The sequence below is a fragment of the Mustela erminea genome, chromosome 18 (assembly GCF_009829155.1).
Source record: "Mustela erminea isolate mMusErm1 chromosome 18, mMusErm1.Pri, whole genome shotgun sequence".
NCBI lineage: Eukaryota > Metazoa > Chordata > Mammalia > Carnivora > Mustelidae > Mustela > Mustela erminea.
Window position 1 is genome coordinate 43,653,225 of NC_045631.1, and position 17,797 is coordinate 43,671,021.

Here is a 17,797-nt window from a genome sequence, read left to right on the forward strand (position 1 = left end):
GACTTTCAGTATACTATTATAAAAACCAAAGAGCTCTGAAGTGAGAGATACCTGAAATTAAATCGCAACCATTTGCTAGCTGTATAACCTTGGGCAAATAAATTATCAAAACTGTCTAGGCCTAGGCCTATGTCTTCAGCTGTTAAATCCAGATTATTACACTATAGCATTACTGCATAGCCTGGGTGGCTCAGAGGGTTAAGCACGTACTTTCACTCAGGTCATGATCCCAGGGTTCTGGGATCAAGTCCCACAATGGCTCCCTGCTGAGCAGGGAGCCTGCTTCTTCCTCTCCCTCTGCCCTTCCCTCCCACTTGTGCTCTCTCTCTCTCTCAAAAAAAATTAAAAATATTTTTCAAAAAAATAAAGAGGTACAAAATAATAAATTATTATTTTAAAGCACTGTTGAAACCAGTCAATACCCAGATGAAAAATTCATTTATTGAATTTACTTCTATGTAAATTACCAGGAAAGATAACTGGCTCAATTTGCAATCTCAGCAAATCATAAAGAACTTGAAAAACATTACACTGGGTCAAGGGTATGAGGATATCACATACTGGGCTAAAAATACATGCACACCTGTTTGCAATATCAAATTTTCTGGATAATTTGACTAGAAAAAGAACGAACTGCTTCCAATAAAAGCCCTACATTGAAAAATTAGCAACTTTAAAAACCCCATAGGAAAAATAAACCTGGGGCACCTGGGTGGCTCAGTGGGTTAAAGCCTCGGCCTTGGGCTCAGGTCATGGCCCCAGGGTCCTGGCTTCCTCCTCTCTATCATGCCTGCCTCTCTGCCTACTTGTGATCTCTGTCAAATAAATAAAAATCTTAAAAAAAAAAAAAAAAGAGAGAGAAAGAAAAAAAGAAAAATAAACCTTTTTCAGAAATGCATGAAAATACAGCAAACAATTCTTGAGGCATTCAGAAAGACAGGAAGACAACAGTTTAATTCATCTGGGGGTGCCTGAGTGGCTCAGTTAAGCTTCCAACTCCTGATTTCAGGGTTGTGAGATTGAACCCCACACTGGGCTCTTGTGCTCAGTGCGGAATCGGCTTGGGATTCTCTCTCACCTTTTCCCTTTGCACCCCCCCCAACTGCTCTTTCTCTAAATAAATAAAATCTCAAAAAAAAAAAAAAAAAAAGAATCTGAAACCCATAGTAACGTATTTCTTTTACCACTGGCTGGTTATGATAGATCTCTATTCAGAGGTCTGACAAAACTTCTGCACTAGTTCACAGGTAAAGAAGTATATGTGTAATGTTTCACACAAAAGGAAACACAACTAAAAGACGACTGCTGTAATTATATTTAATACATAATAATGTAAAATTATAACTAGCCATTAATACAGACTCCAAATCTGAATATCCCTCAACTGGCTTTATAGGTTACCATAAAAAGTAATAGCCCAACCTAGATAATCCACAGTACAGCAGGAAGCTGAGTCCCCAAGTACATATATATTCTTCCCAGGCTCTACTAAGCCTCTCCCTACTTTCCTTAACTGTGAATACCTGACTTTCCTTAACTGTGAATTCAAATATCTGAGCAACTTCTAGGTGCCAGACCCTGGCTCAATGCTAGAAAAATGAATAAAACAAAGACTTGGCATCCAAGGAGTTCTAAGTCCAGTGTGAGGAGATAAACTATAAGGAAGTATACAGTAAGAGAGGTAAAAACACAGTAGTTAAGAGCTAACACTGGTCCAAAATACCTGAAAGCTACCTCTTCAACTGGCTAGCTATGTGGATCCGGGTAAGTTTTTCATTGTAAAATGGGGATAATAGAACCTGCCCTACTGGGAGATTACATGAAATAATGGTGCACACAACAAAGTAATAAGCCCTCTACACTGTGAGCTGCTACTATTGCCAGTAAAAGTGCTATTACTGAAATATGACCAAAGTGCTATGGGAGCACAGAAAATCAACTAATTCAACTTAGGAAGATGTCAGAGGTGACACCAAAACTTTTATATTGAAGACTATAAAAGTACAGTAGCAGGAATTCAAGACAGCTAAGAGCATATGCAAAACCAAAAATAAAAAAAAGAGCCTAGCAAGGCACCAGGGTGGCTCAATCAGTTAAGTGTTCGCCTTTGGCTCAGGTCATGATCTCAGTCAGGGTCCTGGGATCAAGCCCCACTCTGCTTCCCTGCTCAGTGGTGAGTCTTCTCCCTCTGTCCCTCCCCTTGCTCATTTTCTCTTTCAAATAAGTAAAATCTTTTAAAAATTTTTAATTAACCAAAAAAAAAATAAAAAAAGAAAGAAAGAAAGAAAGAAAGAAAAGCCTGGCATGTCCAGGTTAATAAAAGAAAACTGAAGGATGGCAGGACAATGAAGTGAAAAGAAAAGAGATACACCTTTTACAATGGCACCAGATGCTCCAGTTGGTTTTTTGGGGTGGGGAGGGGCACCTGGATGGTTCAGTTGTTAAGCGGCTGCCTTTGGCTCTGGTCATGATTCCAGCGTCCTGGGATCGAGATTCACATCCGGCTCCCTGCTCAGTGGAGAGCCTGCTTCTCCCCCTCCCTCTGCTGCTAACCCTGCTTGTGTGCATGTGCGCGCTTTCTCTCTCACTGTCTGTCAAATAAATAAATAAACAAATAAACGAATAAATCTTTAAAAATATAATAAAGTTATTAAAAAGAAAAAAAGATTTTATTTTTAGGGGCACCTGGATGGCTCAGTTGGTTAAGTGTCTGCCTTCAGCTCAGATCATAATCCCTAGGTCTTGGGATGGAGCCCTGCATCAGGCTCCCTGCTCAGTGGACAGCCTGCTTCTCCCTCTCCCACTCCCCCTGCTTGTGTTCCCCCTCTCAGAGTTTCTCTGTCAAAAAGATAAATAAAATCTTTTAAAAAAAAAAAGCTACTTGGATTAGATAAATATCTCCAAAATATCCTGGCACAGGGCCCATACCAACAAACAGAGGCTGATAATATCATCACTAGCTATCACAGCAGTCAACTTCTGCTGCTCCAACAGTCAAGGGCGAGTTTATAGTACCCAAATTTGACAACATCCAGTAGAAGTACCATCTCCTCTCCCATCTACCTTTTTACTGATACAAATGAAAATGGACTGATTTTATCTTATTTCTTATCCTTTATGATGCCATGCTAATACATGGGCACTCAATAAATGTTTGGGAAATGGAACTGTCTGGTAAACCTATGCACAGTGAAAAGGCCAGCAAGAAGTCATAACTAAGTAAGTTTATAACACCAAGAGGTTACCAGAAAACAAAAATGATAAACATACCAACCATTTCCTACCAAATAGGTAACTGGTAGAAAATGCTGCCATGTATTAAAGGGAAACAGTGCTCTGCATACTGTAGATAAAACTAACACTCATCTCCTCAAAAAGAGACCAATCTATACACCACAGCAAAAAGTACACTACCAAAAAAATACAAGATAAATTAAAAAATAAATCAGAAGATAAAGTTCAAACCCCTGCTCTGAATTAGGCAAAATAATTTATCTGGGCCTCAGTTTCACCATCTCTAAAATAGAGTTCCTATCTAATCTATCTACCTCACTGAGCTACTGGAAGAAATTAGACAAGAATGTATCTAAGCACACTTACTAAACCATCAGTATACAACTACACAATATTACCATTCTTATATCCAGGTTAGATGATTTTACAACATCCTGATGTCTTAGTTCCCTAACTTCCTTTCTTATGATCTTGTCCTCCAATCTACTTCAGCCGTTTCACTATCATGTCATTACCAATAATCTCAACTCTTCCATAATCTCTATTTCAAGCACTATGCTCTACCAACGGTAACAGCTCATTCCCTCTAGTACCTCCAACTCCAATAATTCTTTTGTTTTTAACTGAAGTGTAATTAACAATGTTATATTAGGGGCACCTGGGTGGCTCAGGTCATGATCTCAGGGTAGTTGGATAGAGCCCTACATCAGGCTCTCTGCTCAACAGGGAGCCTGCTTCCCCCTTTCTCTCTGCCTGCTGCTCTGCCTGCTTGTGATCTCTCTCTGTCAAATAAATAAATAAAATCTTTGGGGGAAAAAAAGTTATATTAGTTTCAGGTGTACAATACAATGATTCAACAAGTCTACACATTACTCAGTGCTCTTTACAGTAAGTAAACTCTTAATCCTTTTTATACTTTTCCTCATCCCCCACCCACCTCCCATCACTCCAACAATTCTTAAACCCCACTGCAGACTACAATCCATTGATCCAACTTTTCTCTCCACCCCAAAAGTCCTTACTTATCTCCCCACCCACCAAGCTTACAATCACAGTTCGTTATTATAATCCCTCTCTTGCCCCCACTCACATTAACTCTGGTTGATGAGCACTGGTTATCACAGCTTTAACTGTACATACAGCACATCTAACAACTGTATCTGAATTAATCTTCCAATAAGAACAACCGTGTTGATGTCTATACCCTGTTTAAACACCTTAAATATAACTAGGACAAAGGCACCTGGGTGGCTCAATTGTTTAAGCTTCTGCCTTTGGCTCAGGTCATGATCCCAGGGTTCTGGGATAAGCCCCATATCCTCTGGCTCCCACTCAGTAAGCAGTCTGCTTCTCCCTCTTCCTCTGCCCCTCCCCTTACTTGTACTGGTGCTCTGTCAAATAAATAAAATCTTAAAAAAAAAAATTAATTAAAAAATAGCTAGGGGGCTCCTGGGTGGCTCAGTGGGTTAAAGCCTCTGCCTTCAGCTCAGGTCATGATCTCAGGATCCTGGGATCAAGCCCCGGATCGGGCTCTCTGCTCAGAAGGAAGCCTGCTTCCTCCTCTCTCTCTCTCTGCCTGCCTCTCTGCCTACTTGTGATCTCTGTCTGTCAAATAAATAAATAAAATCTTTAAAATAATAATAAATAAATAAATAAATAAAGCTAGGAACATTCCTGCTTAGAGCATTAAAATAAAACTTAATTGTTGTAGCCTCAGCTTTCACATTTTCCCTATGTACAATGGCTTAATCATTGTTCAAAGAGAAAAACAAAAACAAACAACAATTCTGCCTGTTCCACTTCTATACTTTTACCCTGGCTATTTTCTCCAACTGAATGCCTCCCTATGATCTCAGGGTCCCGGCATTAAGCCCCACATCTGGCTCCCTGCTCCGCAGGGAGTCTGCTTCTCCCTCCACCTCCCTCCCCTGCTCCTGCTCCAGAGTGTGCATGTTCTTTCTCTCTCGCTCGCTAATGAATAAATAAAATCTTAAAAAAAAAAAAAAAAAAAGATGTAGTCTTAGCTTTCAAGACCCAGCTTAAATGCTACTTTCTTCATAAAGGCGTGCCCAACCATTCCACTTCAAGAGTTCTCTCATTTACTTTGAATTTTTTATTTACTGACTACGCTATTCACCTAACAATCCTGCTGATTGTGAGTAGTAAATATTATTGTTACTTTTGTTACCTCTCAATCTAGGACAAAAAGCTCCTTTTCTTAGCCTCAAGTTTTCTCTATACACACACACTTCTTAGTACAACTACTATTCAAATATTATTTTAACAACCTTTTTAAAAGTAAGTTTAGTGCACCTGGTGGCTTAGTTGGTTGGGCGACTGCCTTCAGCTTGGGTCATGATCCCTGGGTCCTTAGGATCAAGTCCCCCATTAGGCTCTCAGCTCAGCAGGGAGCCTGCTTCTCCCTCTCCCTCTGACCCTCCCTCTGCTTGTACTCTCCCTCCCTTCCTCCCTCCCTCTCTGCGTCAAATAAATAAATAAAATCTTTAAAAAAAAATAAGTTTATATACTAGAAAATATTCTGAAGGTAATATATCCCTTGGTATCTCTTATGCAGATACCCTAAGGCAGTTATTAAACCAATTAAATTTTTAACCATTTTTTCTCCTCCTAAAATACCTCATAATTTTTCTTATAGCATTACTCAAAGCAATAAGGGAAATTACTGACTACAGCATATAAATCCACAAGCATTAGCTTAAGCTTTTTATATAGTCAAGATTTATATTATCCAATTAATTTCTTGATTTTTGATCAGTATTATCTACACAAGGTTGAAAAAGCAAGCTACTTCTCCCTCATCAACACTAAAAAATATTACTTGAACCATAAGATAAAAGTACTAACTTTTCCAACAATCATTATCTAAAATATCAGTCACAAAATATGAGCGATGATTTTTTCTATTATAACTAAATCTGAAGAAAAAAAAAAGAAAAAGAACTAAATCTGAAGGGCTGTTTTGTATTTCAATTCCATAAAACAGAGAGATAAACTGAATTCCTCTTTGAAATCAACTGACAGAGAAGGATGATAACAAATAACTGAAACCTAATGAGATGAGACCAAATTAATATTACTAAGACATCTTCTGCTTGTTTGAATGATGCACAACTCAAGATTTATCTTACCTCGACACTACTAGTAAAAATTAAAATTAAGTTACAGGAAACTACTATTTTGGCCCTAACTTTAATTTCTTACAATCTAGGGCACTTACTAAAATATTATATGCTATTAACCTACATATAATGCCAAAATAACTGTGGCTACTTTTTCTTCCGTAAATTCCTATATTATGTATAATATATTAAATGCATCTGTTAAATCACAAAGAAATCATTTAGTATGACAATATAGTATATTCTTTCAGCTGCATATATTTAAATTTTTGCATTAATTAATACAATGCATTAAGCACATTCAGATAGATTTCCACAGTTAAATGGACAATTCACTTTTTATAACTGGAAAATCATTACAACATCTTCTGGTATCCACTGCAATATCAAATCAATGACTTCTTTCAGTATCTGTGGTGGTCATTTGTAATTCCTTTGGTAATTAACCATGAGTCAGCTCTCACTTAATGCTAAACGGCAATGCTAATATGAAAAGGGATTTAATGCCAGACATACAAGCAAAAGTACCAAACTGTTTCAGGGAAGGAATGTTAATAGAATTCAAGAACTGGATGTCTACTTCAAGCTGGAACCCATTTACATTAATAAAATATTAGAAACTTATTAAGTCACAGAAAAAAAATGAAATCTCCACATGGGTTTCAAATCCATAATTCAAGATCTCATGAACTCCTAATCCTTTCCAGAAAATGGTAATTTTTTTTTTTTAAAGCAAACTCCACCACTCAATGTGGGGCTCAAACTGGTGACCCTGAGATCGAGTTGCATGCTGCACTGACTGAGCCAGCCAGATACCCCAGAAAATGGTCATCTTGGCCACAAGAGAACACTGTCCTTTTTTCATTTTATCATATACCTAAAGAGATGGAAATTATATGGAAATATATCTCAGCTATGAAGCAGAAGAATCAGTATAGCTAATTATATATGAGTCTAAAAAATTTTTTAAGTCACAAATTTTAGTTCTGGTTATATAAATTATCATAAAGATCTAAGAAAATGGGAAAAAAGAGTTTCTGTAGTACTCTAATGGGAATTGTGTGATACAGATATAAAAAAATGGAATGAATACAACAGGGTCACCTATTTTTCTGTAATGCTGATAGCACGAGAACAGCCCTGTAAATAATCAGCCTAATAATCAATCTGTCTAGATCTGTTTCTTCTTTGTCTCAATGCCTACTTTGAAAACAAGTAAGCATACTGTCACATGAAGCCCTGTGATCGCAATTCCTGCCAACCCCATTGTCCCTCCAATGCAACTTATGTTTTTCTCTGTGATGTTATTCCTTAACTGTCCCTTTTCCAGTACCCTTTACCTTGAATATTTACCTTAATCCTTCAAATAACCACCAGAGAACTTTCCCTTATGCTAACCTTACACGGTAACTCTTGAACACCTGAAAATATACTAACCAATAATTTTGCATTTGTTAATAATGACAATTTATCAACAGTATTTTGATGGTACAGCCTTGGTTCCAACCCTGTCCACCTATATAATATATATGGGAAAGGGAGTAGTAATGATTTTGCATAAATTTCAGTATCCCAAGCAAAGTGCACACTGATTTCCACAACTAGTGGCATCTCTTCCAGATGATGGGAGACCCTGGAAACAGAGTCTTCCCCGTGTCATCTGTCATCTCCAGCACGTCTACATTAGAATGCCAACTTTACTGCAAGATACCACACAGAAAATATACTAACATGCTTCTGTGATCAAAGTATTTTAAAACTGTAACCTTCTCATTTAATGGTCTCAACTAAGAATTATCTGAAGGTCACATCCTGGTATCATACATGAAATACCAGGACTCTTACATACTACATAAAGTAACACATGACTTATTACTATTTACCATTATGATTACTTACATATAGTATAGAAAACCCTTCGGTAATTTTTTTACTATGCACTTTAAGACTTTTATTCTCTTCTTTTATTACTCATTGATTATCATAACTCCTTTTTATTAGAAATCTAATGCAAAACACATTCAGAACAAGAATGAAAGGCTACTTTAAATCACCAGTTCTCTGCAGGAACACGAATTGAAGAACATATTTCCTCATAGCATTCAGGAGCATCACCATTAACAGCTGCACAACCACTAAACACTGAGCAGTGTAACAACATCTTACAGTTGTACATCTCTGTACAAACAAAACTTTCTTTAGGGAACCTGTAATTCAAAGTACTGAATACATCTATATCTTAAGTTACATATACTACGTATTTTCCATTAGTTTGTGTAACATTTTAATCAGTGAGCAAATATGCCTTAATCTGGTAAATGTAGGCATAAGTTGTGTCTCATTCAGAAATTGAGGTCAGATTCTTAAAGCAGTAGTCAGAATTAAAACATTAAAAAATAAATACATGAGTCTAAACCACAAAGATTTCCAAAGATAAAAAAAGATCACTTAAAAAAAGACCACACAAGGGACACCTGGGTGGCTCAGTCGGTTAAGCATCTGCCTTTGACTTAGGTCATGATCCTAGGGTCCTGGGATGGAGTCCTGCATGGGGCTCCTTGCTTGGCGGGGAGCCTGCTTCTCCCTCTACTTGCTCTGCCTGCCACTCCCTCTGCTTGTGTGTGGGCTCTCTCTCTCTCTCTCTCTCTCTCTGACAAATAAATAAATAAATAATTTTTTTTTTAAGCCCCACACAAAACAATGTCTAAACTAAAATAAGAGTTAACAATATGTCCTCTATGATAGTGTAACTCATCACTGTCAGAAGTCTCCTTCTAAGTCCTTGGGAGAACAAGAAACCGTTCTGGACAAAGGGGAAAACAGTAAAAACTAACTGTATAACCTCTCTAAAAGCTCACTTATTCTTCATAATTTGTAAGTTTATCCTCTGTATTTGATGACTCAATTACAGTTATATAAAATATGTAAGTGGCAGTAGAGATAATGGCCATGTGCATAGGTTCAAGAGTCTTAAGAGCCAGGGTGGGACTCTAGGTGCTGCCATCTACCAGCTATATATACCTGGCCAAGTTACTTAACTCTCTGTGCCTCAGCTGCCTCATTTGAAAATGAGCGTTAATAGTACCTACCTCATAGAGTTATTGCAAAGACTATGAGAAAATACACATATAGTGTGTAGAATGGTGCCTATTTATTATTAAAATGAAGTTAGTGAAAATGTTTAAATGTATGTTCTTAATAATGATTACTCTTTATATTCCTAAGTGCTTCAGGTGCCATGCCACCGTTAATTAAGCTCCTCACCATACTACATAAAACACCTTTGAAACTTCAGGTGTTCCCAAATAAGTGAATCCACCTCTGACTCCATACTAAGTTCAAGATACCACAAACTCTCCAAAATTTGCAAGTGATGGTAAATTGGCAAAGAGTGAAATTTTATCATTTTTAGTTATCTTGCCAATTTAAAGCCAAAAAAATGACAGTCACCTAGAACTTACTGGAGAAGATACACAGAAAAATTTCTAGTGCTGTAAGATCTTTTTAAAAGCAACAGGATCCATGCACTCTTCGGAAACCTACTTTGGATTTGTTTTCAAATGTACTCAATGGATTCACCTCGTTTATCACTCAAAATCTTAAAAGGAGGCCACATTTAATTTTAATAATCCAACCTCAAAATGTTTTAGATGTACTATATACAGGAGCATGCTCTTACATTTTCTCCCTAATAACTATAAATTGAAGGATATCATTAATGAAAATCAGTATTTTTTCTTATTAAAACATCCCGAAGAAATACTACTTTAAGTTTTTTTTTTTTTTAATTTATTGTAGTTGACTATTTTAAATGGATACTTTTTAGAAATGTTAGTACAGCGGCACCTGGGTGGCTCAGTGGGTTAAAGCCTCTGCCTTCGCTCAGGTCGTGATCCCAGGGTCCTGGGATGGAGCGCTGCATCGGCTCTCTGCTCAGCGGGGAGCCTGCTTCACTCTCTGCCTGCCTCTCTGCCTACTTGTGATCTCTGTCTGTCAAATAAATAAATAAAATATTTAAAAAAGAAAAGAAAAGAAAAGAAAAGAAAAAAAATGTTAGCACAGGGGCATCTGGGTGGCTTAGTCGGTTAAGCATCTGCCTTTGGCTCAGGTCAGGATCCAGGCATCCTGGGATCGAGCCCCACATCGGGCTCCCCCTCTCCCTGCTTTGCTCTCTTGCTATCTCTGTCACTATGTGTCTATATCAAATAAATAAATAAAATTTAATAAAAAGAAATAGAAATGTTAGGGGCGCCTGGGTGGCTCTGCCTTCAGCTCAGGTCATGATCTCAGGGTCCTGGGATCGAGCCCCACCTTGGGCTCCCTGCTCAGCAAAAGTCTGCTTCTCCCTCTCCTACTCCCCTGCTTATGTTCACTCTCTCACTGTGTCTCTGTCAAATAAGTAAATAAATCCTTAAAAAAAAAAAAAAAGAAAGAAAGAAATAGAAATGTTAGTATAATAATTTACAAAAGTTTTAACATCTTTTAGTTGTCTAAAAGGTTTTCATTCCCAGTACCCTATTTTACCCATATTAGGAGATCTGAATTTTAGAAAACCAACATTTTCCTAGCTGCAGGAGTTGGGTTATTCCAACATACAAGCAGGAAAAAAACTTAAAATACACGTACTATCTTCACAGAACTACCCATCAGGTTTCAGATAAACCCAGCTAGAATATCAGAAGAGAAAGTCACCTTACTAGAAAAGGCAGAGGCTTTCTCAATTTTTTCAGGTGACAGCATTCACAATCTGCTATTCAGGTGTCAAATTCTTTCAAGGCCCTGCAAATCTGTTTAAGTCGGCTGAAATTCTGTGATTGAGCCATTTTCCCTCATCACTTAATTGTCCATGTTATTTCTTTTCAATTTTATTAGGTCACCTTGAAATTTTCTCCTCTGAAAAGCACTTGAGATTTTAGTTAACAGGTCTCTTTAAAATAATTACCAATAAAAGCCCACACATCTTGTAGCCTACTCACGCAGGAGCTTTAAAAAAAACACAAAAACAAAAACAAAAAAACCTCAGGGATCAAATGGCTATATAAGAACTGCTTCAACTTCCCTGCACCTGCACTATATTCTTAAACACCTTGAGATCCTGTATTGTGCTGCAGTTAGACAGCAGGCGCATGATCACAAGGTTTTTCAACAGCCCCTTGATCCCTTACTGCTGCAAAACTTATCACAAGCGTTCTATGCACTAGACTGTTGTTGTTTAACTGCTTTGTCTGTTTATTTACCAACTCCATCATCTCAGGGAACGCAAACCCTTCAAACTGCCTTCTGAAACGTATCTAGAGTATCCCATGTTACTCGGAGGAAGATCTGCAGCGGGATAAAAACTTGAGTTCTGATGTTCATTCTCCTGACCCAAATTGCTGTTGCCAGGATATGCGGTAGTAATGCAGTGGTTTCTTTGAGACTCTGAGGATGTATTTTACCCTAGAAACAGCCAATTTCTACTAAATCCCTTTTAGTCGCCGAGATTTCTGCGATAACAATGCTCAACAGGAAGGTATTTTAAAACAACTGAAAGACGCGTTATTCTAATTTGGCCTTTATTTTTCCCTCGATAATAACCTGTCATCACAAGGACACTTTTCCATATAGCATTTGCAACTAAAGAAAGAAAAAAAGGAGCTTCTGGAGCTAGTTCTCACGCGCTAAGGAAGTCCCTTATCATTAACGCTTCTTAAAATCTTTCGAGGGAGGATTTGGGGCTAAGCTTACAGCGACCACAGTCCTGTAACTTACTCTTTTCCAAGCAAGATGAACGGCCTAATAACAGCAACATCTACGCCTAGAGAAATCTCAGTGTTTGACCAACCAAGGAGGCGGCTGATAACTCAAGAATCCTTTTACCATGGGAAGAAATGGAAAGCCACACAATGAAAGGGATTTATCATACTGAGGATAGACGAAGGACGACCCGAAGAAGAGCCGTGCGAGCAAATCCCAGAAATTCGGAAGCCCTGGTCTCAGCAACACCCGCCCGAAGCCCTCCCAACCCATCCCTCTTTTCCCCCCGGGAGCCCGCCCGGCGCCTTCACAGGCCCGGAGCACCCGAGGGGAGCACCGTCCCCAGTCTGCGGCCCAACCAGGCTTCCGAAACCCGTCCGAGCAGGCCAAAGCTGCAAACCCGGCGGCCTGAGCTTAACAGGTAAGAGAATACGAGGTGAGAGGAGATGCGGCCTCGCCTCAAGCTGGGAGGCCCCTAGAGGAATTGGGAGGAGGGAGAAGAGCAAGCCAGTTCGTAAGCCGGAGCAGAGCTTGGAAGAAAAGAACTAGGAGCGGGGAATGAGGACGTCCCGGCTCCGCCAGCGCCTTCCCGGATTCTCGGCGACGCCCGTGTTTACCTGAAAGTCTCGATCCTCGTTGAAGCGGGAGAAGCGGTCCGCCATTTTGCCGCCTTCACTCCTCTCAGGACGACGCTCTCCGGTTCGCTCCTTCCCTCCCGCGACACCCGCCCCCTCGCTCCCCTCCCCAATTCCCCGCCTCCTCCCACGCCCACCCGGCGCGCGCAGGCGAGGGAGGGAGGAAGCGAGAAAGCGCGTCTATAAGAGAGCCCCGACGGCGCAGGCGCCTTTCAGCCCTGAAGGCGGAACCTTCCCTTAAATCCCCTCTCCGCTCGCGGCCCAGAGCGACCCCGACGGCAGCGCGTGCGCACTCGCGCCAGAGAGCGGCAAGCGCTTCCGGAGAGAAAGGTTACATGGGCGCAATACGCTTACGTCGGGATGTTTTCCACCTGCTGGTTTCCCCGGGTAGGGTATATTTTCTTGCCCTTTCGTTTCCGTGTGTGTGCAGAAGTCCATTCTCTGCTTTATTCACTACATAGCAATATAATGCAGTTTGAAAGCGCGGGTTTTGGAGCCAGACTACTTCGATTCCCAGTTTGCTCTGAGGATTAAATGGCAAGCAGACAGGAAAGACCCCTTTTCTCGTGAGGCTTACGTTCCGGCGGGGGGATGTCAGATACATAGTAAAAATAATTACATAATTTTAAATGTTCATGAGTGTTACAAAAAATAAAACAGCACAGTTATGAGACCTCTGAAATGACCTTTGGCCTTTGAGGAAAAGCAAGGGGCAAGGCTCCCCCCACACACACACATCCCTGCAGCTTTCAAGCAAAGGGAACTTTAGACCCACACGCCCCTCGACTACTAAGAGTTTCCATTTTTAGGATATTATTAGAGTATTTTTCAAGAGACCGAAGTTGGTCCAAATCAACTAAAGCTCTCTGGCTTTCAGTTTTCTTTTATAAAATAAGGAAATTGAATGTAGTAATCTCTACTGCCACAGACCCAGCAATGACTGTGGGTTATGATTCAGACTTTTCAATCCTATGGTTTTTCTGTGGACCTCACCCAGTCCTCCAGCTCCCTCAGCCAAAATACATAAAACAGGTAGGAGGGGGTATGAGGACTTCCCTGCTTTTGAAGAGAGTAGTTGACAGAAATCACAAAATGGAAAATAGCCCTTACGCTACCCTGAGAGAGTCAAGTGGAATGTAAATTTTGGGAAGGATGTGTATCTTCTATTCCTTTGTTACCTTTTGCCTCATCAAACCCCAGTCCAAGCAGAATACAATTGTAAGCAGTGGAAAGAACTCTGAGAGGAAGAACACAGACTGTAAACATTGTAAAGAGATTGAGGGTATATGTGGCAGATTGAATCAACATGGATACACATGAGGCATTTACCTCTTCTCCCTCTCTCAGCCCTACTAAGATGACAGTAAAAGGATGAGAAGGGTGAACACCTGGGTGGTTCAGTTGGTTGAGGGCCTGACTTCTGCTCAGGTCGTGATCCCCCTGGGGCCTGGGATCAAGCCCCCATCAGGCTCCCTGCCTGGCCAGGAGTCTGCTTCTCTGTCTCTTCTGCATTCCCCCTGCTGGTGCTCTCTGCCTCTATCTCTGGCAAATAAATAAATAAAATATTTTAAAAATAAATAAATAAAAATAAAATCTTAAAAAAAAAAAAAAACTTGGGGGGCTCTGGGTGGCTCAGTGGGTTAAAGCCTCTGCCTTCAGCTCGGGTCATGATCCCAGGGTCCTGGAATTGAGCCCAGCATCGGGCTCTCTGCTCAGCAGGGAGCCTGCTCCCTCCTCTCTCTGCCTGCCTCTCTGCCTGGTGATCTCTGTCTGTCCAATGGATAAATAAAATCTTAAAAAAAAAAAAAAAAAGGAAGGAAAGGGAAAAAAAAAAAAAAAAACCATCTTGGAACCTGGAGAGCACAGATAAATGGAAATGACTTTAGTAGAATAGAGAAAACAACGTCCTAGAGTGGGAAAGCTGGGAAACAAGTTGACTAAGGCTAAGGTGTACCACAAAAATTCAGGAATTGGAATCACTAGGTACCAAGATGAAGAAGTAGATGGAGTTGAAAACAGGACTTGTTACAAGGCACTTTAGAGAACAGTAAAACGCTAGACCCCTTTTCCCACCCAGGTAGTAAACTGGAGGGTTCTCCCCTGAAAAGACTAAACAAAGAGACTCTTTTAACGTATCTGGCACAGATAAGGAAATAGATACCATGCTGTAAATGGGAAGGTTTGGTAAAAGCTAACATTCTGGTTGGAGGCAGGCTTCTTCCAGCTCAGTGGGAAAAACCTACACACACCAAAAATAGGACTGGAGTCTCCCCAACTTACAAAGGTCATGTTCCAGTCCAGATATCCCACAGAAAATTCCGTCATTCCAGAAGCCCCAACCACACACAGCTTCCACTCAGCTCTTATATATGAATGTATGCCAAAAATAACCAGACATTGGTAGAAACCTGTGAGACAGAAACACCCCACCCCAAAACAAAGCAAAACAAAGTTAAAAAACAGCAAGTGGAATTCAGAGGAACCAGAAATAATGGAAATAATAGAAGAAGCCATCAAAAGAATTGTAATCAATATCCACAGAGATAGGAGATTACCTCAGGAAATAAGGCCAACAGGAAGCATCGGATGCCAAAAAAGAGAAAAGAATATTCAGAGATTAAGAAGTAACTTTTGGGGGCGCCAGGATGGCTGTCCTTAGCGTCTGCCTTCGGCTCAGATCATGACTCCAAGGTCCTAGGATCGGGCCCCAGTTCAGGCTGCGTGCTCAGCAGGAAGCCTGTTTCTCCCTCTCTCACTCCCCCGATTGTGTCCCTTCTCTTGCCGTGTCTCCGACAAATAAATAAATAAAATCTTTAAAAAAGAAAAAACAACTTTTGAAAGTCAAAATGTTTTAAGCAGAAATGAAAAATTCAATAGAAGAGTTAGGAAATAAAATGGCAAGAAATCTCCCAAAAAACAATAAAAAGACAACCTGGTCCAAGCCACCTTTACTTTCTCCTTAATCACGGCAAGAGCTCCTAAGTGTTCTGCTTCCACCCTGACCCCCTACAGTAGTCAGAGGAACTATGGTGATCCTGTTACAAGGTCAGTTAGATTACGTAAGTCCTCTACTGCAAGCCTCCAGTGGTTTTGCCTGTCATTCACACTAAAAACCATCATCACCTCACCTCTCAGACCTCATTCCTCTCTGTCCACTGTGTCCCTTCTCTCTGGGCACACTGACTTGCTATACCTTGATCCCAAAGGCCTGCTTCTGTGTCAGCCTGCCCCACTTAGGGGCTATGTATATGTTGTTCTTGCTGCCTCATTCTTTCCCAGATATCCACCCATGTGGCTTGCCCCCTCACCCTCTGGTCTTTCCTTGAATACTAATTTCTCAGTAAGATCTTCCCTGATCACCCTGTTTAAAATCACAGAGTTCAGGGGCACCTGGGTGGCTCAGTAGGTTAAGCTTCTGCCTTTGGCTCAGGTTGTGATCTTGGGCTCCTAGGATTGAGCCCCACATCGAGCCCCACATCGGGCTCTCTGCTCAGCAGGGAGCCTGCTTCCCTCCCCCCTCTGCCTATTTGTGATCTCTGTCTGTCAAATAAATAAATAAAATCTTTTTTAAAACCCCAAAATCACAGAGTTCAGTATTCTGAACTTTCTAGCCTCTTTCCCTAATTTTATTTTTCTCCTTAGTACTTACCACTTTCTAAAATGTAATGTTAATTCCATGAGAGCAGAGATTCTCTCAGGTCTACCCCCTTCTTCTTTTTTTTTTTTTAAATTTTTTTAAAGATTTTATTTATTTATTTGACAGACAGAGATCACAAGTAGACAGAGAGGCAGGCAGAGGGAGAGGGGGAAGCAGGCTCCCCGCTGAGCAGGGAGCCTGATGCAGGGCTCGATCCCAGCACCCTGAGATCATGACCTGATCTGAAGAGGCTTAACCCACTGAGCCACCCAGGTGCCCCCCCCCTTTTTTTTTATTTTTTAAAGATTGTATTTATTTATTTGACTGAGAGAGACAGTGAGAGAGGGAATACGAGCATGGTGGAGCTGGAGGGGGAGAAGCAGGTTCTCTGCTGAGCAGGGAGCCCAACGTGGGGCTAGATCCCAGGACACCAGGATCATGACCTGAACCAAAGGCAGACACTTAACAACTGAGCCACCCAAGCTCCCCTCTATTCCCTTCCGTATCCTTAACCCCTAGAATAATAAATGACACATAAGAGGCACTAAATAAGGATTTTTTGAATAGATGAGAAGAAAAATAAGAAAGAACATATAAGAAAATAGAAGGATCAATCCAGTATCTGAATAGCAGAGTTTCCAGAAAGAACAGGGGGGAGATGAAGAAAGAGCATATTAAAGAAATAGCATGTAAACTTTTTCTGGTTCACATTGGGTCCCCCAAAAATGGGTACCCCAATAATGGGTCCGTGATTAAAGGAGCAAGACTGATACAAAGTAAAAGTCAAGCAAAGCTTTATTTCGTGAAGCATCAAGAATCAAACCGTCGGTCAAACAGACCGGTCGGGGCCGCCCCTTACAGAGAGGACAACCCCTCCCAGCTTTCCAGACTAACTTATAGAGCAAAGGCCATGTGGTTGGGCCTGGCCACACATAGGTGACCAATGAAACTGTAACACACAGATACAGCTGCATAGTCATGCTAGGTGACCAATTGAATTACAAGTTACCCTACTAGACATTTGAACCAGCCTATCACCTAGTTCAACAGGGGTGGAGCTGCTCTGGCTGAATAGGCCCTTACAGTTCTAAGGGCCTAACTGTCCAACCTGAGAGGGCCCGGCACAATGGATGGAAAAGGAGCTTGCTGCCAGGTACAGCATTGTGAAACTTCAGGACACAGGGATAAAGAGAAGCTCTTACAGGTTTTCAAAGAAGAAAAAGAAGTCACATATGAAGGATTGGAAATTGGAATGATCCTTTTCTCCAAAACACCAGAGTAAGGGGTAATGCCCTGAAAATTCTGAGAGGAGAGTTTTGAACCTAGAAATCTATATCCACCCAAATCATTACTCAACCATGAAAGAGGAAAATGACATATAGACCTGCAAGCTCTCACAAAAGTCCATTTTCCAA

General features: G+C 40.6%; 1 protein-coding gene across 2 annotated transcripts in view; it reads right to left on the bottom strand.

The window, feature by feature from the left end:
* Positions 1–12,990, bottom strand: part of GPATCH8 (G-patch domain containing 8) — a 111,487-nt gene extending 98,497 nt beyond the window's left edge. For both annotated transcript variants that reach the window (XM_032322817.1, XM_032322816.1), the window contains exon 1: positions 12,728–12,990. In XM_032322817.1, coding sequence (XP_032178708.1) covers positions 12,728–12,772 — 45 coding nt within the window. In that variant the 5' untranslated portion in view covers positions 12,773–12,990. The remainder of the gene's footprint in view (positions 1–12,727) is intronic.
* Between the last annotated feature and the right edge of the window lie 4,807 nt (positions 12,991–17,797).